Raw genomic sequence first — 25,992 nt, forward strand, 5'->3', positions numbered from 1 at the left:
TTCACTGCTCCATGTGAATACATTTACCAGTCAGTTGTAAAAATCAAAAATAACATTGGTAATTACTGCACAAACAGCTCTGTCCATGGCCATGCAACAAGAGATAGACTCAACTTAAATTTACCAAGAAAAAATAACCATGAAACTCAAAACAGCATTTTCTAAACTAATTGTGCAAAATAAGCTGACACTTGGTGCAGTGGCTGATGCAAGCAACTGTAAATGCATTTCCTATTTACAGTTGCTCTCATCAGCTGCCATGCCATGTGTTGACTTAGTTTGCACACATAATAACCTACAAGTTTTCAAAGTGGAAACCCTCTCTTAAACATTTCAACATCCATGTAGGCTATACTTACCGTAAGGCTGCTGTAACCAATTGTGATAGTTTTGTTCACATAATGATGAACAAGACAAAAGATATAAAACATTGTCTGTACAAAGGCTTGGTGGATCAAGTGAAAAAAAAAAATAGAAAACACATAATCCCTATCACTGAGGCAGTGATTCTCTGTGTCCATTGTATTAAGATGACACAGGAACTTCAGACTTATTGAATTTGACAAACAAAGTGACAAAAACATGCATAACTTTCACACCATTCTAAAATATCATGTCAAAGGCAGAAAAACCTATGAGCAAGTTTGGAAGGAACTGGTAAATGCAACAAGTACATGAGTGTCCCAGTCCAAAATCATTTCATCAGTTGCATCAATAACCAACTCCTGAGAAGGATTGCTCAGAAGGACTGCATTTATGATGCCAAAGATTTCAAGGTTCTTGCAGATGAAACTTCTGACTTTGTGTGAATAGTGTTTGATATGACTGGCAAAAGATTAGCTGGATCTATAATTGAAAACTTGGTAAAATTTGGTCTTGATGTGTGATTTTTATGAGGACAGGGCTACGTGTGTAGCATGGCTGTCATACAACAGGACTGCCCTTTAGCTGTATATTCCCATTCTGCAGCTCATAATTTCAATTTGGTAGTCACCAACACATGCAATATTTCACTTATCAGGAACTCATTAGGAACACTGGAAATGGTAGGTAATTTCTTTAGGCCACCAAAGTGTATGCAAATATTAAATGATGCCCTTGAATCATTAACTGATGTTTGAGTCAGAAGCCTGAAACATACCACTCTCACTAGATGGACTCAGCATCTTCGCAGCATGCAAGACTTCAAGAAAATATATGATGGTGTTGTTGCAACTTCGGGAGGATTCAAGAACTTGTCAGCAAGATGACATCCCATGATGCCATGAATCTCTTAGCAGCCATCAGCACGGGAGATTATATCATCTACTCGGTTATAGTTTCTGAACTGTTTGCACTGGGTGAGTCCATCTGTTGGCAACTTCAGCTCCGAGATGCAGATTTTGCAGAGTTAATCAGAATCGCCAAGGATTCTCAAAAGGGAACTGTTGGCAATGATAGAAAATGTTGATACTTGCAGCCACCTTTTCTTAGGTGCCAAACAATTAGCTTCTGCCAGTGGCATTGAAATTGAGTAAGCACGCATTTCTGCCAAGCAAGAACAGCATGCAAATCAGGATACCAGTGATGATATTGAGGATTAGTATAAAGAGTATACCGTATTTACTCGAATCTAAGCCGCACTTTTTTTCCGGATTTTGTAATCGAAAAAACCGCCTGCGGCTTAGAATCGAGTGCAAAGTAAGCGGAAGTTCTGAAAAATGTTGGTAGGTGCCGCCACAAATGACTTCTGCCGTCGAATATATGTAGCGCTGCATAGGCATGCTTTGCAGGCACAAAGATAAATACTAGCGCCAAAATCTCCGCGTCAGTCAATAAATTAAAAAAAAAAGGGTGGAAGACAAGCTTCCTTCTCCGCCCCGAGTTTCGACCACTGCATTTTATACATTATCCAACGAAGTAAATACAAATTCCGTATTGTTCATCTTCGAATGTAGCAGCATTTCAATGTAGTACGAAAATCCGACTGGCAAGACTGTTTGGGATGTTTGTCAATATGGCCAACACTACGTTCTGAATTTATTCCTACCTGTGAGAAGAGATGGTTGCTAATAGGAACTTTCATGAATTGTGAATCACATACAGTATTCTCTTCGCCATAAGAATAATACGAATATAAACATTTTGCCGTGTATTCTTTCGTGTTTGCTGCTATCTCATTTAAATCCTATCTGCCGAATAAACTACGAAACTAGGGTGAGACAACAGCAAACGCGTAGGAATATACATATCATGTCATGTTTATATTCGTATTATTCTTATGCCTAATAGTGATACAGGCTGAAATGAAGCACGACAATTGACTAGATTTTTAAATCTAAGATGACTAATTTCTGTGCAGAATGTAATGTACTAAAGAGGCGTCTGCAAAGATTTTCAAACGGAGAAAAATTTTCGCTAAACTCTCGTTCAGAACGTCTTCTATCAAAAGCAATATATTATTTGGTTCTTGTTGATCATTATCAAAGAAAGCAGCAGTGTAAGTAACAACATATAGCAGTCTCTTGCCATTGTTTTGCTAATGAAACAGTTCCTCTCTTTTTTAATTGTAAGCGGCGGTAGCGCGCACGAAAACAAGCCATGCCGCCTGCAGGGACAGGCCGTAAACACTCATTATCAGAATGCGACAAACAATTCATGACACAGTACAGTAATGCATTTTCAGCTTATAGTGACGTAAACACCTATAATAACAAACAGAACGGCACTTACCAGATCAAAGCAAAATAAGCAATTAATTCAAACCAGACGAAGCGCGTGAAAACGGAAAGGTACCCGTATAAATACGGACGGAGCGCGTGACGCATAGCAATGGCTACCTAGTAAAGCTTAACTGCTAAGCTTACGACTCGAGCCTACTGTAGCTGTATCGTCATTCATTCGACCTAAATTGTGTCTCATATTACAATGGACCAACTTTGTTTCGATTTGGAGGTGCGGCCTAAAACTTTTCTCTCCCCTTGAATTTCGAGTCTCAAATTTCAGGTGCGGCTTAGATTCGGGAAAATTTTTTTTTCTTGATTTCGAGTCTAATTTTTCAGGTGCGGCTTAGATTCGAGTGCGGCTTAGATTCGAGTAAATACGGTATGTTCATATCCTCTCTGGATGACTTTATTGTTCGCTTCTGGATTGGTTTTTAATACATTTTGAACTTTTTAACAGTTTTAATTGGCTTCTACCACAAAAACGGAAGACATAGGTATTATTGATGGAGTTACAAAACCCCTTTCATTTTATGCTACAGATCCATTAGTTGCTGATTTAAAAATGACAACAGCTGAGTTAAAACTCTTTCATCAACATCTGAGTCAACTTGAGCAGTTGCCTCAAACTGCGATGGAAGCCTTGTCTGTCTGTGACTCTGTTGTATCGTAACGTGCTTCAGTTTCTACAACTCTTGACAACTCTACCACTAACAATGGCCATGAATGCATGCAGTTCCTTCACCCTTAAGAGAATCAAGGCATACCTTCAGGAATACAACTAGTGAGGCATGTCTGAACAGGGTCACATGATGACAGTTCACCATTATTGATGTCCAAAGTGTGATGAGTAGTACTGAAAAACAGAGAGACTGCTGTCTTCCTTTAGTGTTGTAAATTTCTAGTAAATGATTTAATTGTGTTTTGTTCTACTTATGTGTATTTAAGTATCAGACAAAAGCAGATTTAGTACCCTTCAAAGTAAGTTAACACAGGCCTGGACTAAAAAAATATGAAATTAATCGAATCAGTGTGGAAAATTTTCTTAGCAGTTGGATTATGTTTGATTAAAATTACTCAGACTTCATAACCCTGTAATCTGATTTCATTATGTAATTCATAATTTCAATAAATCATTTTGGTAATGTAATTAGTGTTATAATTAAACAAATATAAGCCAATGATACACTGTATTCTTATAATTTTAAACATTTAATTGGTATGGATCAATAAAATTAATTTTCAATTTAAGCTATTGTAAAGTTGAATCCATAGATTCCCTCCCAAAACAAAACTGTAAATACACCACAGATTAGCTTTATGTGGTGTCTCCATTTTAGGTCACTCAGGTTAGTTCCTGTTATGTATTTTATGGTAGTTACTGTTTGCAATGATTTGTCACCAATAAAATGAATGCTTTCTGTGAGGGTCAAACCCTGGTTCACAGTACTGGGCTAAGGTGACCACTGTGGGTAGGGCATTATATGAGCATTTACTCAGCTGTTCTTAAATTTACTGTATAGATGATGTCAGTTTCTCCATACAGGTGTTTCACATAATTTGTTTTGATTTTTAATTCATGTTCTATCATTTCACGAGCAAATAGTCACATCATAAGGCACCTAACATGTCCAAAAAATCAAATGCCATAAGTATCAGGAGCTACATGTATCACCCAATCCTTTTTCTTCACAACTCTTCCTTCCCCTTTCAACCCTTTTATGAGAAAGAGCAGCCACCAGCTCTGATAGCTTCTAAATTGCAATACCTTTATATGTGTTTTCTCCTGCCACCACTTGGTGAGTAAATTTTTTATTTGTCAAATTACATTATATTTTCAAAAATTGATTATTTTTGTTGATAATTTAGTTTGTTACATATTCTGTAGATCATTTGAATGATTCTTTTATAATGTGTTCATTAATGTTAACACTTATCATGTACATATATACTGTAAACTGACTCCTTCCATATCATTTTGATAAAGGAATCATTCATATGATTAAAGGAACATTTAACTAACTGACTGAATGACTGAACAGATGTGCAACAAGTCAGTTTACATTTTATGTTATTGGGCACATCATCAACAATTTTTCTTCCTGCACATTAAACTACTTTCTGAGCCACTGACAGTTTTTTTTTTTTAAATGGGTGATGAAGGTCAGTTTTTCCTCTAGTTTTGTAAGTATGGATATCACTGTTCTTCACAAATTGTGATGGGTTATTTATGACAAATCTCATTAGCAGTATTGTGCTTGTCTAGTTAAAATGCCTAAATCCTTGAAGAGGATAGGTGAAACCCAATATTATTCTTACTGCTCACTTTTCTGCAATCAGTACTTCCTCTCTAAGTGACGAGTTACCCCAGAAAATTATTTCACAAGACATTTTTAAGTGAGCATCCATGTAGAACAGCATGATACCAGAAGGAAACCAGTCAAATTGTTGAAAGTCAGCCTGCCACAGTTTGTCAGTTATTTGAATGAATTATAATTGCTCTCTCTGCCTGTGACATATAATGTGACAGTTTGCAAACATCAAACACCTATCAGTATAAGAAAGGCAATACACTGACAATTTAGATGAATGGCAACCCTCTTTAAATGCAGATAATGCAAGATAATACCCATAACAAAGGGAATGAATGCATTGGAATTTTGTCAATCAGGTACATATTATTCATTAGAGACATATTTGAAGACTATAACATTTGATACCATGTGTTAATATGTTTTCCTGCTATATGTTTGATTATTCTTTGTATCACCATAGGTCAAATGCAGGCCAAATTTCAGTTATTTCTGTTACCCCTTCTGTTGTGCTGCAGTTGTCAAAAAATTGCATATTTTACAATTAAACAATGGAAAACCAGATGGAATAACAACAATATTATGAAAAGGATAGTTGCTACTCACCTTATAACGAAGATGCTGAGTCTCAGATAGCCACAACAAAAAGGCTGACAAACCAATCTTTTGGTCAAACAGGCCTTCATCAGAATAGACAACACCAGACTGCAAGCAGCAGTGCATGATGGAAGAAGCAACTGGATGGCGGGAGTAAGGAGGAGGCAGCAGTGGGGGAGGGGAGAGATAGCAGGGTAGGGGTGGGGGACAGTAAAGTGCTGCTTGTGGGAGCATATGAGGACAAGGTGAGAAGATGGTAGGGCAGATAGCTGCAGTTGGGAAGTTAGACGGAGGGCGAGGGGGGAGGGGGGGGGGGGGGGAGAGCAGCAGAAAAGGAGAGAAGTAAAAAGACTGTGGGTGTGTTAGTGGAATAGATGGCTGTGTGGTGCTAGAATGAGAACAGGGAAGGGGACAGGTGGGTAAGAAGATTGACTAATGAAGGTTGAGGCCAGGAGGGTTAAGGGAACATAGGATATATTGCAGGGACAGTTCCCATCTGCACAATTCAGAAAAACTTGTGTTGGTGGGACGGATTCAGACGGCATCTGCTGCGAAGCATTCATTGAAATTATAGGTTGGTGCAGCTGTTGCGTGGTCTGAGTTTATTGGCAGTCATTCATGCGGACAGACAGTTTGTTGGTTGTCATGCCCATGTAGAATGCAGCACAGTGGTTGCAGCGTAGCTTAGATCATGTGACTGATTTCATGGGTAGTCCTTTGATGGGACAGGTGATGTTTATCACCAGACTGTAGAACATGGTGGTGGGAAGATGTATGGGACGTCTTGCATCTATGTCTGTTACAGGGATATGAGCCATGAGGCAAGGGCATGGCAGTGAGGTTTGTGTAGCGATGGACAAGGATATTGTGTAGGTTTGGTGTGCAGCAGACTACCACTGTGGGAGGGGAGGGAAGGATAGTGAGTAGGACATTTCTCATTTCAGGGCACAATGAACGGTATTGAAAATACTGGTGGATTATGTGATACAGTTGCTCCAGCCCTGAGCAGTACTATGTCAAGATGGGAATGCTCCTCTGTGGCCAGACAATGGGTCTTTGGGAGGTGGTGAGTGACTGGAGAGATAAGGCATGGGACATCTGTTTTTGTGCAAGATTGTAAGGATAATTATAGTCTATGAAGGCTTCCATGAGACCCTTGATGTATTATGACAGGGACTGCTTGTCACTAAAGATAGGAAGGGACATCTTGGTATGGAATGGGTGGCAGGTGTTGAAGCGGAGGTATTACTGGTGCACTCATAGACCAATACCTCCAGCCTATTACCTGAAACCTACCCTCCTACATAAAAGATACCAAAAAGATACCATCTGTTTCTTCCACTGACTCTCTATAGCTCCTGTTTCCTTACCACATGGTGCCCTGTTTGTCACTACTGATGGCACCTCTTCTTACACTAACAATCCCTAATGCCCATGACCTTGCTGCTATTGAACGCTACCTCTCCCAATGGCCATCGGATTCCAAATCTATAACCTCTCCTAGTCATCATAACCAACTATATCTTCACTCACAATTGCTTCTTGTTTCAAGGGATCACCTATGAACAAATCTGTGGTACAATTATGGGCATCCACATAGCAACATCCTATTGCAAGCTACTCATGGACAATCTAGAGGAATCCTACCACCCAGAATCCCAAACCCCTCGCCTGGCTCATATTCACTGATGACATTGTCATGATGTGGATCGAGAGTGAGGACACCCTATCCACACTCCTCCAGAACCGCAACAATTTCTCCCCTTTTCTTCACCTGATCCTCCTCAACCCAACAAGACACCTTCCTTGATGTTAACCTCCACCTCAAAGATGGCTACATCAGTAGCTACGTACATATCAAACCGACCAACCACCAGCAGTACCTCCACTTCAGCACTTGCCAATCATTCAAAACCCAGAAGTCCCTTCCATCCAGTCTAGCCATCTGTGGCTACCATATCTATAGTGATGAGCAGTCCCTCTCAAAATACACCAAGGGTCTCACTGAGGCCTTCACAGACCGTAATTACTCACCCGACCTTGTACAAAAACAGATCTCCCATGCCTTATCTCTCTAGTCACCCACCACCTCCCAAAGACCCACGTTTTAGCCATAGAGAGCATTCCTCTAATGACTCCATACAACCCAGGACTGGAGCAACTGAATCACATTCTCTGCCAGGATTTCAAATACCTCTCATCTCATCCCTCCCACAGTGGTATTCCATCACCCATCAAACCACCAAAATATTTTTGTCCATCCCTACACAACACCTGCTCCCAGTGTCTTGCCTCATTGATCAAATCCCCGTAAAAGACCTAGATGCAAGACCTGCCCAATACATCCTCCCACCTACTCCAGTTCTGCCACAAGCATCACCTATCCCATCAATGGCAGGGCTACCTGTGAAACCAGTCATGTGATTTACAAGCTAAGCTGCAACCACTGTGCTGCTTTCTAAGTGGACATGACAACCAACAAGTTGTCTGTCTGCATGAATGCCCACTGGCTAACTGTGGCCAAGAAACAGTTGGACCACCCAGTTACTGAGCACACTACCTGACATAAACTTTCCTTAGTCATTGTCCTTACCCATGTGTTTCCTTCCCTGTTCCCATTCCAGCACTACACAGCCCTCTATTCCACCAATACACCCACAGTCTTTTTACTTCTCTCCTTTTCTGCTGCAGCGCCCCCCCCCCCCCCCCCCCCCCCCCCCCCACTACTCACCTTCTAACATGCCAACTGCACCTAGCTGCCATACCCTCTCCACACCTTGTACCTGTATGCTCCTACAAGCAGCACTTTACTGTCCCCTGCCTCTACCCCGCTACCTCTTGCCCTCTCCACTCCAGCCTCCTCCTTACCCCCACCATCCAGTTCTTTCTCCAATCATGCACTGCAGCTCACAGTCTGGTCTTGGCAGCCAGAGACAATGGTTATGTGTGTGAGAGCTGTGTTAGCCTGAGTGTACATGTGTGGGCATGTTGCCTATTCTGATGAAGGCCTGTTTGGGCAAAAGATTTGTTTGACAGTCCTTTTGTTGTTCCTATCTGCGACTCAGCATCTCAACTATATGGTGAATACCAACTATCCTTTTCATAATATTTTACAGTTATGGTGACATCAGGACAAAGAAAATCACTGACTGATGCAGCCGAGAGGAGGTGATGAACCTCTGTGCAGGGGACAGGCAGTTTGTGATAGAGAGAGAGAGAGAGAGAGAGAGAGAGAGAGAGAGAGAGAGAGAGAGAGAGAGAGAGAGAGAGAAGTTTATATAGTGCAGTCAGAAACAAATTTTTAACTTGTATGTTCATGTGCAGTTGTTTTGGAGTGGACAGTGCTCTGAAATGAATGCATGTGATGAATTAAAGATATGTGATGGATCAGGACTTATATAATGAATCCTTTAAGATCTAATTAGAATTTGGAGAGCTCATAAAGTTCTTTCATGTCACTGAATTGTTTTCTCCTGCTGAAAATGGCGTATGTGCAGCATAATTACTCTCAGCTGACAGTGTTCTGTCCATAAATTCCAAATACATGTGCTATAATCTCACTTTGCCAGGCAGTCTGAACTCATCACAAAGAGTTTATTTTTTTCCCAATATACAACTTCATGTAGCTTCTTCAAATTGCACAGTGAATTCATTTCACTGTGTCATATTATATCCCAGTGCTTGTAATCCTTGTCAGTTCCTAATAGTTCAAGTTATTTCTCATTACTTGTAATTCATCTCGGTTCCTAAGATAAATCTAGAAGCATTAACTGACATGAAAGGAGTAAAGGTAAACACTCACTGTATATTTTTAAAATTGGCTTTATTTCTCCTTGAATGCACCTTCATCTTGTACAGCTGAGATAATCATTTCCAAACATTTCAAGAATAAACAGGGAAAAACTAATTTCCATGGGATGAGACTGCATTTGCAAAACCACCATTATTGTTAGTATGCAGTTAATGTATTGTAATAAAGCAATAAATGATATTTGCCTTTCTCTGGTAATATGTTCTCATTACAGTTCTTTGATAGGTACCCTTTTTTTCTGGAACCTTTGATCCAATGTGTGTGTTTATAGTATTAGAGTAAATGAGATTTGATAGCATAATAATGAGGTACATATTCACAGATGGCCTGGTGCCTCACTGATTGTGATCCGTGGACATAAGCACCTGCACGAGTGTGCATACATTGGTGATGACTCTTCAGAGGAAGAAGAGGAGCAGCTGCTACGGGAGGCAGCAGAACAGGGGGTACCAGCAGCAGTCACCACCAGCCCCTTGTCCTTGCCCCAGGCCACCCCTGCAAGGGCACCCCAGTCCAAGGGTGAGGACGATGATGAGGACAGCCCTGCCAATTCACCCAGTGTAATGCGCAGGTATGCTGCATCTAGAATACTGTTTGCAGACAACAGTTGTGTGTCTTCTTCCCGAATCTGTAGGCTGTGCATTTGAAAACTTCTCAGTATTGGAGCTGGATCAGTCAGCACTGTGAAGAAGAGTTCAATTGGTGCTTTGATATTTATGGCTAATTAATACATAAAAATACTTTTGAACTTGCCATCTAGAATTGCCAAAGTTTCTAGTCACTAACATAGTTGAGAAAGGGTTAAAGTGGTTAGAAATGAAATTATCCATCCAAAGGTCTCCATTGCGTAACTCATAATTCATTGCGTTGTTAGAGAAGTTCAAATATCACAGTGCTCATCATCATACTCTTTTCATAAGACAGGAATTTTATCCGAATATGAAGAGCAGTTGTATTTTCATTTTAATCAGTCAATGAATACTTAAGAGGTCAACAGAAATTTGTTGTAGTGGAATGAACAACAGTAAAGTTGAGCATCTGTAATGTTTAGTGGAGGTTGAAACCTAACAAATGGTCAACAAAATCCACATTTTGGTATTAGACAATGGCCACTCAGTGCTCATTGGTAAAATGTTGATGGGCGTCATGTTCAGGAAGAGCAAAGTTCAGCTGCAAAGTAGCTACTCATCTGGTCACCCTGATTTTCCATTTTTTTCTCTGTATCAGTTCAGCTAAATGCTGAAACGGTTCTATCAACTAGATGACAAATGAATGATTTTTCTCTCCAGAGAACCATTGCTTTGCATGAAGTGTCAATAAGAGTACACTTAGGAGATCTATATGTAGCACATAGCATTTATTTACTTGTAACCTTAGCAACTATGAGGGCATGCTGTAAAGTAATGCCTCCAAACTTTACATGTAAAAACTGTAAAAGCTTTTTAAATAAAACAAATTGTACTAATAAACAATGAAAAACCAGGATGGAATGTAACAATATTATGAAAAGGAAAGTTGCTACTCTCCATGTAGTGGAGATAGGCACAACAAAAAGCCTGTCACAAGTAAAGCTTTTGGCCAGGAAGGCCTTCGTCAAAAATAGACAACAGATATACTTGTGTGTGTGTGTGTGTGTGTGTGTGGTTTATTTTTGACAAAGGCCTTACTGGCTGAAAGCTTTATTTGTGACAGTCTTCTTGCTGTGCCTATCTGCGACTTAGCATCTCCGCTATATGGTGAGTAGCAACTTTCCTTTTCATAATAGTATTACAAACCTTGTTAATATATATATAATTCTACATTCATGCTCATCAATTAAGGATAATTGCAGAATGTGGTGCCACACAATGTGGCATTACACAAAACTGGCGCTAATAGCATAGGCACATAGGGAACACACATGACACAGATCTGTAAGCCCACAGTATTGGTGATCAGTTGAGAAAACTGTCCCGAAACACATGTTCTACAAAATTCCACTGTTTCCTGTGCATTTTTCCCCAACATAAATATGGGATATAACGCAGACCACACAATGGTTTGGGATACTCTGGATCAGGTGGTCGAGCAGCTGCTGGGGTACAGCCACCCATTCTTGCACCTGTGCCAGCTGGAGCTCCCGATGTGTCCTCGGGGTTTTAAGATGTGCAGAGATATGTCAAACGAGAGCATCCCAGACATGCTTCATGGGGTTTAGGTCTGGAGAACAGGCAGGCCACTTCATTCGCCTGATAGCTTCTGTTTCAAGGTACTCCTCCACGATGGCAGCTCGGTGGGGCTGTGCATTATCATCCATCAGGAGGAAGGTGGGACCCACTGCACCCCTGAAAAGGCAGACATACTGGTGCAAAATTATGTCCCGATACACCTGACCTGTTACAGTTCCTCTGTCAAAGACAAGCAGGGGTGTACGTGCACCAATCATAATCCTGTCCCACACCATCAAACCACGACCTCCATACAGGTCCCTTTCAAGGACATTAAGGGGTTGGTATGTTCCTGGTTCATGCCAGATGAACATCCGGCGAGAATCACTGTTCAGACTATACCAGGACTCGTTCGTGAACATAACCTGGGACCACTGTTCCAATGACCATGTACTGTGTTCTTGACACCAGGCTTTACGGGCTCTCCTGTGACCAGGGATCAGTGGAATGCACCTTGCAGGTTTCTGGGTAAATAAACCATGTCTGTTCAGTCGTCTGTAGACTGTGTGTCTGGACACAACTGTTCCATTGGCTATGGTAAGGTCCCGAGCAAGGCTACCTGCAGTACTCTATGGCCGTCTGCAGGCACTGATGATGAGATATCGGTCTTCTTATGGTGTAGTACAATGTGGACATCCTGTACTGTAGCACCTGGACACGTTTCCTGTTGGCTGTAATCACTGCTATAATCTTGAGGTCACACTTTGTGGCACACAGAGGGCCCGTGCTATGACCTGCTGTGTTTGACCAGCGTCCAGTTGCCCTAGTATTCTCCCCTCATAACCTCATCAATATGTTGTTCTTTGAGCCATTTTCAACACACAGTCACCATTAGCACATCTGAAAACGTCTGCATGCTTACTCACTGCACCATACTCTGACATGCACCAACACACCTCTGTGTATGTGGACTGCTACCAGTGCCACCGTGAGATGGACTGCAGGTCAAATGCACCGCATGGTCATATCCCGAGGTGATTTAAACCCGCAAATTGCCCACCACAGCATTGTTTCACCATGTATCAGCATTATCCTTAATTTATGAGCATGAGTGTACATCTTTATTCTTCATATCTACATATTTGCATCCCTCTGGCACTAGAGGGATCAGAATTCTAGTGTAACACGGTGGTGTGTAATGTAACAATTTGGTGTAATCAAGTTTCGATTTCAAAGAATTCATCCACACATGGAGGACCTTCTCCTTCAGCATGACAATGCCAGACGACACATGAGTGCTGCAACATCTGCAACAATCTGGTGCCTTGGGTTCACCGTCGATCATCCTCCATCCAGTCCCAACTTGACCCAATCCAATTTTGATCAGCCTTTGAGGGCTTCGGTTTTTAATAATGAAGCAGTGCAAGCAGGTATGAGATTGTGGCTCTGTCCGCAAAGACAAACATTTTACAGTGATGGTATCAACAAACTAGGAGAAATGTGTTAGTTGCCAGCATGACTATGTTTAGAAATAAATATGTGGACATGAAGGTAGAATGTCAAAGCTTTTTAAGTAAAACAAATATTATTAAGAGTTTTCGCATTAAAAATTTGAAGGCATTACTTTTCAGCAGGCTCATTGTAATATTAATTTATAAATCAGATTGTCCTCATTCCTAATCTTGTTAAAGTATTTAAAACACTATCTCCCAAAACTGACCCACAAACAAAGTTTCCCTGTCGGGGGTTCCCTCAGTCCTATTTACCCAACTACAATCTTAAACCTACTAGAAAGAGTATCATCCCAGAGCAGGAGATCTGCAGATCATCTGTCTGGGTTCGAGTACCTTTTGCCGTACCCAGAAATGAGTAACAACTTCTCAGACTCTTTCAATCCCTCACCCTTTTCCACCCAAATTAGTTTTCTTGAACTGTGTTAGTCGGAATTGTCCCTCCAGCACATCCATCTGTTTTACAACCCACCTGCCTTCAGTATCCACCCTTGTTACTTTTTCATTTCCCACCTACCTTCCCCCCCCCCCCCCCCCCCCCTCCAATTACCACTACCATCCCATCAGTATCACAGTTAGCTACTGCTACCTCATCTCAAGTTCTGTTTATGCTTTCTGTCATAAATAAATAGCAGTGTCATTATTGTAACTATCTTATGGCAAGCTAATTTAAGAATTCTCACTAAACATTGCTCTTTTTGCAGGCTTCGTCCAGGTGTAATTATTCACAAGAAACCTGGTCCAATTGCACAACATGAACTTATAAACCATTCTGATGATGCTGATCACCATTATGAGCCTGAGGAGGATTTGCACAAAGTTGCTTACAATTTAATACATGCAGGTGTCAGAGTGATTCCACCCCCAAAGGTAAATTACATTATGGCATATTTTCTGTATTTATTTGTTGTAACATTGTAAGAAAGGCAGAAAAAAGAAAATCTAAAAACTAGGCAGGTTGGAAAAGTCACCTAATATGTGCAGAGATTGGAATAGAGTTGGCATATGACATGACTGCTTTCATAAGTGGCTGTGCCTGTGATGGGACAGGATAAGCCTGCGATGGGCTGGAATGGATGTAGTGAGTGAGCGAATCAGACAGATCATACCAGAGTCTTCCACAGGAGTATGTGGTGAGGGTTGGGAATGGATGTGGCATAGGGATAGGCCAGGATATTGCGGAGATTGGGTATGCAGCAGAATACCACTTTAGGAGAGGTGACTAGGATTGTGGGTTGGATGTTCTTCATTTCTGGGCACAGTGATAACTGGTCAAACTCCTGGCAAAAGATGTAGTTCAATTGGTCCAGCCCTGTATGGTATCAGGTAATGAGGGGGCTGCTATTGTACTGGTGGTTCTTGGGAGTCTCCCAACATGATTCTACATTCATGTAAACTCAACTCCACAATTAACCAATTCTTTTTAGTGTTTTCTTGAACCAACTTATTACAGTTTCAGTTAGAATTAATTTTTGTATTTCAGATTCATACACATTCCTTCCAATATATTTAGTTTATTAGTTGAAATGCTCCAGATTGGTGTTAGTAAACATTAAGATATTAACTATATGACTCCTGACATTCATTTGTATCCAATAATTCAACTACTCCAAAATTTCCATGTTGACAGCTCTTTGGTACTGTATGGAAAACTGCCAAAGAAGTCATATAGATCTCCTGCTTCAAAGTGGCTCCCAGCAGTCGTAGCTACTGCTAGATGTGGTATGAAATCATAGAGGCATTATGAATCTGTGAGAAAGAACATCCTCATAATAGCTCCCATACAGAAGAGCATTTTATGTTAATCAAACTTCATACTGCTGGTTTACGCTTTGCTTGAAGTAGCATTCCATTTAGGGAGCCATATATTTTACCACTACGAGATTATTTTAACACACAAGGATTAAATAGCCCCATCTCAAAGCCTTGCTTCCATATAGTCTGTATAACCATGACATAAAATTCAATAAGAAATATTCCATTTGAAGACTTATCTTTCATTATTATATAAGTGGAGTTGACTGGTTGCATCAGAATTATGTTTTAGTAGCTCAATTTCCATTATGTTTTGGTCCGTAAAAGTGCATCTAGTTGCTCTTGATTTGTTTTCTGTGGTCACCACATCAAGAAAAGTATTTCCTTCATGGGAGCACTGGTCCAAATGTTATACATTTCTCATTGTTTCTTGTAACTGTGGTAACTGTGGACAGTTGTTATGCAGAATGTGATATGTGTTCAGTACCACAGCTTGTGCATCAACAGTTACTTGTCATTTCTCATGTGTATACTGCTTGATCTCTGTCTGTCTCATTTGTAATTTTTATTTATGCTATACTTCTGCATTAAATGTTGGTATTTATGCTTCCATTTTGAAATCCTTCCACTCAGATTTACACCTCCCTTTATTTGGACAACCATCTACACACTGCAACTTAATTATTCTGAATTTCTTTTTTTGTTCTGAAAAACAAAAAGCAGTACATTGCTTTCTGTAACGCCCATTGGCTATAGAGCACTCATTTTATTAGGACTGATCCACAGACATAAGCAACCGATTCTCACGATACCATTATGTGGGAGCATGCTGAAAAGTAATACCTCCAAATTTTTAATGTGAAAACTCTTAAAGCTTTTTTAAATAAAAAAAAGTCATTAACATTCTACATCTTTATACTTCACATCTACATATTTATTTCTCAACACAGTCGTCCTGGTGAAGAACACATTCTAACGCTTTGGACGACTTAAAGTGGTGAAGTATGTGTGTAAATGCCCACTTCTTTAACAATATGACTTACTTGAGATTGTCAGCTGATTTTCCTTGCTGGTTAGCTTGCTGCTACAACCTCCTTTTCTTTTCTTCTCTGGAGTATATTTGCTAGAAAAAGGAATTTCTCAAGACTCTTTCTCCTTATAAAAATAAGCAGGTGTACGCAGTTTCTTTTGCTTCACTCAACAATGTATATTTGAACATCAAACTTTTTACAAATCTCAGTCTCCACATAAACAAATACTATCAAGTAAGTCTCTTCACGTCTCCAAATGTTAGAAACAAAGTAGATTTATGCGTAAGGTAAGGTTGGCTTTATAACATGGTCCTTTCTCAATATGAATTTCAATACATGTCTTATCCTCTCCATGTCCTAAACGAACATTAATTAACAGTTCTTCAATGGTCCTTCTTTTTTTCACTACAATAGTCAAAGTTATAAAACAGCACATAATACATAAACATTCCTTGTTCTTTCACTACGGATTCCACAGCTTGACTGGCAAGCACCTGTCAGTGCTGTTCGACCACCACATCTATAGTCGTCTGACAATAAACTTCAAACCTGCACACACAGACAAGTGATGTGCAGTAAATAGGCTCTCTCACACTTATATTTAAAATATCATGTGTTCAAGATGGTAGAAGGCCGAGTGGTTCTAGAATTTATGCGGAAATTCTTGAAACACTACAACATTACTCCCAGCCACAGACCAGTTTGTTGATACTGTCATTGTAGCATTTTTGACTTTGTTGACAGAGCCACAACCTCACCTGTGCTTCCATTGCTTCAGCACTAGAAAAGAGAAGTCCTAGAAGGTGTTCTGTAAGTTTTGGAAACACCAAGGCTCTGCAACTTTTAACAGACCTCTTCCTTCCTAAATTTCCACAGTCTATAAGTTGTCCTACTCCTTTGTGACTTTAGGATCTACAGGAGGTTCAAATTTAGTTAGTGGTCATTAACACATACGAACGGTGTTGGTACTTAGCTTTTACAGTGATGGCTTTGTTATTGTCTTCATAGTATATCTTGGCTTCGTTAAGTCTAGGAGTGATTCCACTGACAGATACCTATGGTTTTCTTTATGTTAGGATGAGACTGACTGATTTGTATGGTAACATGTTATTTTGTTTGTTTTTTTTAGAGAAAAAGAGTTATTTTAGTTTATGCACATCACATATTTAATAAATCTTCTCACATTTAACACTTCTACACCAATATGATATGAAACATTGTCTTTCACCAAATTTACACTCAAGCGTCTTCCACCACATATTTGTATCACAACCTCATCCAACCGACACTAGTGATAAAAGACCCTAAACTCGAAGCCAAAGACAATATTTACATAAAATATTACATGTAAAAAAATTACAGCAATAAATAATTTTACATTCTCACAATTACCAATTTGATTCGGGCCATTAGTTTAAATACAGAGGAATGCACAGAGAAGGCTAGCTAATGTTTTGTGCTTGCTTCAAGGTTACGCTAAATGGTATATTCAATGTGCTTTGGGAACTATTATATGCAATACAATAGTCATAAGTTGTAGACACCATTGCCATGTAAGCAAGGTTAAAATGTGCGAAGATAAATATACAGAATCTGACAGTCTTCAAATCAGACATTGGAGTATCGGTTACTTCAAAACTGTTTGCTGTATCGAGTATTACTATTGTAGTTTAGGGGTCATGGTGTCATTCTGTTATAATACCCCCCCCCCCCCCCCACACACACACACAATTCCATGCATGGGATTGTGTGTCGCTATGGAACATAAGCACTTTGTGAAAACATTAACTTTCCCATTGATTAATATGTCCTAAGACACGCAAAATTGTTTACTCCAGAAAAGATCTGACTGAGTACAACATAACAAGGATATTACTTAAAATTATTCCACACAAATTAGGCTTTTTAAATATTTCTTAATTAATATGTATCACTATGAAAAGGATGTACAACAGGTCAGATAAGTCCAAACTTTTACAGCTGAATTCATGCAGAAGTTTTAACATATGGTTTAAGGCTCTTCAAGCTCACAAATTTAAATTGCTGGAGGATTTCTTTTTTCTCCATTTGAGTCTTTGATTACACAGTATTCAATTTTCATTGCGGTAGTTCAATTATGGTACTTATCAATGCCTTCTCATCTCTTGATAAATGCCCATCAGATGATCACCACCTTGCTCACGTAGTGTCCTAATACTGGTTGTCCATGGTAATTTATAAACGTATTTTCTCATTTCCTCCTCAGCCTTCAGTATTATGCTTTTTTCATCTCTTTTCTGAAATGTCCATTATAGCACTAATTTTTGGAGGAAGTTTTGTCGTGCATAGATAGAAATTTTTTTTAAGAAGGGTGTGAGTCTGACTATGTCTCTAACTATAGTATAGATATGGAACATAATATATCTAATACACACGTCATAATAAAATTTCCAGTTCCAAAAGTTAGTAATAAAATTGATTTCCCAAGGAATAATATACAATTTGAAGGTTACATAGGCTGTATTGAGTAAGAAGTGCAATTGACTTATAGCTAACAACAAAATATGGCACCTTATTGATCGTGGTAGCTGCAGAGCCATGTTAAAATGGGTACATAATTATATGGTATCTGTATAAATTCAAGTTTACTTTAACACTGACTCAATGCATCTTAGTTAAACTCACTCTTCTGATAGCAGATAACAGTGTTAGGGGTTTCTTTAGAATACATTAAGTGAACTGTGGAATGAGGGCATCTCTCACAACCTTTTAATATAAGTGTTTCAATAAAATACCATATGGCATGGCTTGTGCCCAAAACAACCATTAAATCTAAAGAAATCATTATTCTATAATAAACAGGTTCTTTTAACCACATACATAAAATAGACATAGTTCAAAATGATGCAATACTTATACACAATGTTCTTAGGGAAAATTCATGTATATGTGACAAATGTAATCACATGATGAAGCAAGTGCAAATTCAATGATACATGATCGGCACTGTATTTTCTGAGTCATACTGGTTTACATATTTATGATTTAATGTTTCCTTTATAATAAAGTAGCTGAGATGTTCCTTGTATGATTGTGTCTCTATCATTGCAATATACTCACATTGTACATCTACGTCAGCTTTATAGGTCAAATCATGACAAACTCTACACTTCCATTGTGTCTGATTGTTAGTATTTATATCTCAGCTTCACATCATTATTAAACAGTGTTTCATTTTGATTTACTCTCCTGTGTTTCACATAGCATTCTGTTATGAATAGAAATTATTTCAAATTGTGTAACAGAGCATGGTATGAATTCCTAACATCTCTTCATTCACTTGAACATTAAATTGCCTAAACTATTACAAAATATTCTCTCACAGTATAAAACTCAAAATTAGTACCACATAACCTTCAATACATCACAAGAGTTTCAAAGTTAACACATCAACAACTGTCTCCATAATGCTCTAAACCTCAATACACTCTTAATTCACATAATTAAATTTCATGACTACCCACCATATTTTTAACACACTACAACATACCTGGTCTTTCAATGCACACTCTCATAATCTGACGAATATCTCCAGTTTGCTTTATCTTTTAAATAATGTCCCATTTGGCATAGCTTACAAATGACAAGGTTAGGTTTTCTTACACATAAACACTATTAATGTCTTATTACTTTAAAAATATCTATATCTACATCTACATCCACACACCACAAGCCACCTGATGGTGTGTGATGGAGGGTACCTTGAGTACCTCTATCGTTTCTCCCTTCTATTCCAGTCTCGTATTGTTCGTGGAAAGAAAGATTGTTGGTAAGCTTCTTTGAGAGCTCTAATCTCTCTGATTTTATCCTCATGGTCTCTTTGTGAGATATATGTAGGAGGGAGCAATATACTGCTTGACTCCTTGGTGAAGGTATGTTCTCGAAACTTCAACAAAAACCCGTACCGAGCTACTGAGCATCTCTCTTGCAGAGTCTTCCACTGGAGTTTATCTATCATCTCTGTAACGCTTTCACGATTACTAAATGATCCTGTAACAAAGCACTCTGCTCTCTGTTGGATCTTCTCTATCTCTTCTATCTACCCTGTCTGGTACAAATCCCACACCAGTGAGCAGTATTCAAGCAGTGGGCAAACAAGTGTACTGTAACCTACTTCCTTTGTTTTCGGATTGCATTTCCTTATGATTCTTCCAATGAATCTCAGTCTGGCATCTGCTTTACCGATGATTAATTTTATATTGTCATTCCATTTTAGATCACTCCTAATGCCTACACCCAGATAATTTATGGAATTAACTGCTTCCAGTTGCTGACCTGCTATATCGTAGCTAAATGATAAAGGATATTTCTTTCTATGTATTCTCAGCGCGTTACACTTGTCTACATTAAGATTAAACTGCCATTCCCTGCACCATGTGTCATCTTGTTGCATATCCTCCTGTATTTCAGTACAATTTTCCATTGTTACAACCTCTCGATATACTACAGCATCATATGCAAAAAGCCTCAGTGAACTTCCAATGTTATCCACAAGGTCATTTATATATATTGTGAATAGCAATGGTCCTATGACAATCCCCTGCGGCACACCTGAAATCACTCATACTTCAGAAGACTTCTCTCCTTTGAGAATGACATGCTGTGTTCTGCTATCTAGGAACTCTTCAATCCAATCACACAATTGATCTGATAGTCCATATGCTCTTACTTTGTTCATTAAACGACTGTGGGGAACTGCATCAAATGCCTTGCGGAAGTCAAGAAACATGGCATCTACCTGGGAACCCGTGTCTATGGCCCTCTGAGTCTCATGGACGAATAGCACAAGCTGGGTTTCACACGATCGTCTTTTTCGAAACCCATGCTGATTCCTTCAGGGTAGATTTCTAGTTTCCAGAAAAGTCATTATATTCTAACATAATACATGTTCCAAAATTCTACAACTGATCGACATTAGAGATATAGGTCTATAGTTCTGCACATCTGATCGATGTCCCTTCTTGAAAACAGGGATGACCTGTGCCCTTTTCCAATCTTTTGGAATGCTTCACTCTTCTAGAGACCTACAGTACACTGCTGCCCAAAAGGGGGCAAGTTCCTTTGTGTAGTCTGTGTAAAATCGAACTGGTATCCCATCAGGTCCAGCGGCCTTTCCTCTTTTGAGCGATTTTAATTGTCTTTCTATCCCTCTGTCATCTATTTCAATATCTACCATTTTGTCATCTGTGCGACAATTTAGAGAAGGAACTACAGTGCAGTCTTCCTCTGTGAAACAGGTTTGGAAAAAGACATTTAGTATTTCAGCCTTTAGTCTGTCATCCTCTGTTTCAGTACCATTTTGGTCACAGAGTCTCTGGACATTTTGTTTTGATCCACCTACCGCTTTGACATAAGACCAAACTTTCTTAGGATTTTCTGCCAAGTCAGTACATAGAACTTTACTTTCGAATTCATTGAATGCCTCTCACATATTATGCCCATCATTACATTTGGCTGCTGTTAAGAAACATTACTATGAAACAGTAGAATGGTCTGACACACTGATCTCATTCTAAATTTAATAAATGGGTATATTACAGAACAAAGAGAAATCAGCACAAACATAATTCACATTAACACAAAATCTACTTCATACTTTTAGCTGACATAGTTTCATACTTCGACAGAAAGTTTTCCTTGAATAATAAAACAAAGTGATATAGTTGGTCCATCCAACTATTTCTTTACAAGCAGCATTTTACTTATTAACTACTGTTTTATGGGACATGTTTGTAGAGTTTTAACTCTGTAACATTGTGTAGTCCAAATAACTTCTTGGATTTTGGGTAGATTAGCCTCTAGGCATTAGGGATGTGGGTTTTCCTTGATTTCAAAGAGGCCTATATAGATGTCAAAAAATTTCTTTATTTCTGAAGTCATCAATTTAGATTTTTCCTGTGTTTTTACTAAAACCAGATCTCCTGTCCTGAACTGTACTCCTTTACTTCTTGCATCATGTCTCCATTTTCTTACCTCTCCTACCGATTTCATAGTGTCCCTAACAGCTGTCTCCCTTTCCTGGGGTGTCATAGTTTGACAAGGTGGGAAATCAACGTTCTCAGAAATCAAGTCTGCAGGTCGTCTATTAAACATTACTTCACAAGGTGAAAAACCGGTGGATGAATGCTGTAGGCTGTTCATTATATCCTCAAAGTCAGTGACATTTTCGATCCAATTAACATGATTTTTACTACAATATGTTCTGCAAAGCCTTCCAATTTCCCTCATGTACCTTTCTGCTGGGTTGCTTGACGGGTGACAGACCGAAATCAAAATATGCTTTATTCTTGTATCTTCAATAACATTTTTCCATAATTTTGATGTAAACTGTGACCCATTATCAGACATGATGGCCTGCGGTATACCAACATTTATGAAATAATGATTCATCAGCTTGAGGATAATTTGTTTACTGGTTGCTTTCTTTAATGAGTACAATTTTATAAATTTAGAGAAAACATCAACAATAACAAAGATGTAACTTGATTTTGGTAGCTGTCAATTCAAGATTTTTATTTGGTAAAATGTTTTGCATCAACCCTTTAGATGTTTGGTTTCTCACTTTTACTCTCTGACAATGATCACAGGTTGCAAGTTTCTTCTTCACCCTCGTAGTGATATTATAGAAGTATACATTTTCCTGTCTTCTGTATATGTTTTGTTGCTCCACAGTGTCCAAAGCTTTCATGTATGTAACTGATTAACGTGTCAATACATTGCTCAGGCCAGCATAGTTTCCAATTGTCTGTGTCAGGTCTAGGTCTCCTAAACAAAATCCCTTTTTGTACTATATAAAACTGATCTACCTTTTCTCCTCCCTTTTTTCCTATATAACTTTAACCAACTTCCAATTTTCATCATGACTTTGGTTTCTACAAATCATTACAGATTTTTAGTAATTCAGCTTCATCTTCTACACCCTTTTACAATCTCACCCAACTGACACTAGCGATAAAAGATCCCGAACCTCGTGTTCCAAAGATCCATCTCCTCCCCACATGACCAAAGATAACAGTCTCTTCAAGTTGTTAAACTCGAAGCCAAAGACAATATTTACACAAAATATTACATGTAAAGAAATTACAGCAATAAATAATTTTACATCTCACAATTACCAATTTGATTCAGGCCATTAGTTTAAATACAGAGGAATGCACAGAGAAGGCTAGCTAATGTTTTCTGCTTGCTTCAAGGTTACGCTAAATGGTATATTCAATGTGCTTTGGGAACTATTATATGCGATTCAATAGTCATAAGTTGTAGACACCATTGCCATGTAAGCAACGTTAAAGTGTGCAAAGATAAATATACAGAATCTGACAGTCTTCAAATCAGACATTGGAGTATCGGTTACTTCAAAACTGTTTGCTGTATCGAGTGTTACTATCCTAGTTTAGGGTTCAAGGTGATGTTCTGTTATAACCTCTCTCAAAAGTCCATACAGGAGTAATTGAGTCAGGAATAAAAGTATACAATAAGCTTCCCATCAATACAAAAAAGGAAATGAATAACATATGGGTATTCAGAAGGAAGCTAAAAACATTCCTTGGAGAACAAACTTTTTATAAAATGAATGAATTTCTAGAGTAATGAGGCATCAATTGGGTAAAAGTAAAAGTAACTACTTTAAAATAAAATTAAAATAAAAAAATAAAAACACTCTTAAAAGAAAATCTTTACATGTCTTATGAAGACAAAATTGTGTATTCCTGACATAAATTATAATGCTAAAATGTAAATTTATTTATATCATAGGTAAAATGTGTTCTATCATTTATTATACACTATTAAGTATTCACTTGAACTTACTTTCGTGCTGAAGATAAAAATTTTGCATTTCAATGTTAATCACAACAACAAAATGTAAATTTATTTATTGATTTGTGGCACTGGGATAAAAATGTGTACTTCCATTCATTCTGCTATTTTAAGCATTTACTTGAACTAATACCAGTAAAATGCAGGTTATAATGTGTTGTCTGCAACCAGTCATTCATAGAAAATAAGTATTTGTATGATCACATAATTTTGTATTGTTTCACTTGACTTGTCCTCTATTACTAGTATACCATCTATACAATATGTAATCAAGAGGACCAAATAAGAAATCAAATCAAATCAGATGGAGCCAAGTAGGGACTGTGTGTATGATGATCCATGAAGGTGAACCCAGTGCACCAGATTGTTGCAGCACTTGTGTGTGGTCTGACATTGTCATGCTGAAGGAGAGGGTGTTCCATGTGTCGACGAACTCTTTGAATTTGAAACTCAATTACAGCATGCTGTTTCTCGTTCACTGACATAGTTATGTTATGTACTGCAATGTTACACACTACAATCTGGAGCTCTCAAATGGAAGAGGACTGCAAATATGTAGACATGAAGAATAAAGACATAAAATGTTAATAACATCTGTTTTATTTAAAAATGTTTGTGAGCTTTCAAATAAAAAATTTGGAGGCATTATTTTTCAACAAGCCATCGTCGTCTATTATCAAGAAACAATTTAAAATTCTGAAATAATGTTTAATTGTGTATATTTTTCACACTTTGTATATGCTGTCTGTATGGTTCTTCTTGACTCCTGCAAAGCTTTTTCCTTACTTTCTTTGGCTGGAAAAACCAACATGGTGAGCACTTACATCATGGAATATTGCTATAATTAGATAACCCAATTCAGTTGTTTATTTAGCATCCATATGTCTTATCATATGCAATGATACAGGATTTTTCATAGATTGTATTGTTTAGATAATAGTACATGAAACTGTTTTACAATTATTTGATTGCAAATAAAATATTACTGTGTGTGCAACAAGTAACCACAAAGATAACAACAGTGGGATTTTTGTTACATGTATGAAAATACAGTTTATTTTTCAGACGAACACTTCAGTTCACTATAATGAAAGAATACTGATAATTCAAATAGTCTTTGATACTGTATAAGTACGTGCAAATTAAAATTTTTTTAGTTTTTTTATATGTGCAATTCAGCTATTTTTTTTTTATTTCCTTTGGTAATTCACTGAACAGAATTTTTGACAGATAAAGAACACTATTTATATGTGAGTTTTGTGTGTTTTTCTGTCTGAAAATCATCTCTAGTTATTATTTCGTAACTACGGACATGACTGTTTAACACTGAAAGTTCTGGTGTACCTTCAGAAAGCATGTACTTTATAAATATAGATAAATTGTAGGGTCATGATTTTTAGTTCCTTGAAAAAAAATCCTGTATGATTATTTATGTGTCACTCCTTTTATTATACTTACTGCTCCCTTTTGAAGTATAATTGAGTGTTTAGCCAGAGAGTATTCCCCCAAAAATGATGCTACACATGACTGCAAAGTGCGGATGTAACACTGCATCAGTACTACAGGATGTTTTAAGCATTCTAAAAGCATAACAATATTGACTAATTCTTTGTTTAACAATTCTGTATATTTCTCCCACCTTAAATGTTCCTCTATCCATCCTCCTAAACATTTGCTCTATCTCACACTGGCCAAGTTCTACTGTTAGATTGGTTTCAAGTTTGTTTGTTATGTGGCTGTAGTTTATCTAGACTCTTTTTATTTCTTTCTTTCATTCACAGTTAATCTGTTATCCCCAAACCAACTGATTACTTCTTCTGTAGCTAAAGTGACACTTGCCTGTAGGTCAGCTTCATTCATAGCTTTAACACATGGTTTAGTGTCACTGGTAAACAATGCTGTATCTGTTGCTGATAAACGGCTTGTACTGTCATTTATAAATATTAAGAACAGCAATGGTTGCAATAGGGGGCCCTGTAGTACTTCATGCATGACTCTCTAGTATGCTGATGAGTAAATTCTACCTGTATGTTGTATTTGTACCCAGTGATACCTTTTAGAAAGATAGGTTTGAACCAATCACATATTACTTCATGTAGTAGCATAATTTCATAAGGAATAAACTATGGATGATGATGACATCAAATGCCTTAGGTAGAGCCAAAAACAGGACAATTTAACTAATTATTATCCATGGAATTTATGATCAGCTCTAAAAAGTTATAGGTGGCTGTGTAACTTGAGGTATTATTCCTAAAACCATTTTGTC

At 38.2% G+C, this 25,992-nt stretch overlaps 1 protein-coding gene across 1 annotated transcript in view; it reads left to right on the plus strand.

The window, feature by feature from the left end:
- LOC124616248 overlaps positions 1-25,992 on the plus strand; it is a gene marked incomplete at its 5' end in the record, with an annotated part of 100,416 nt that overhangs the window by 26,382 nt on the left and 48,042 nt on the right. The window contains 2 exons of the mRNA XM_047144551.1: positions 9,745-9,993; positions 13,785-13,950. Coding sequence (XP_047000507.1) covers positions 9,745-9,993; positions 13,785-13,950 — 415 coding nt within the window. The remainder of the gene's footprint in view (positions 1-9,744; positions 9,994-13,784; positions 13,951-25,992) is intronic.

This window comes from Schistocerca americana, chromosome 5 (assembly GCF_021461395.2).
Source record: "Schistocerca americana isolate TAMUIC-IGC-003095 chromosome 5, iqSchAmer2.1, whole genome shotgun sequence".
Classification (NCBI taxonomy): Eukaryota; Metazoa; Arthropoda; class Insecta; order Orthoptera; family Acrididae; genus Schistocerca; species Schistocerca americana.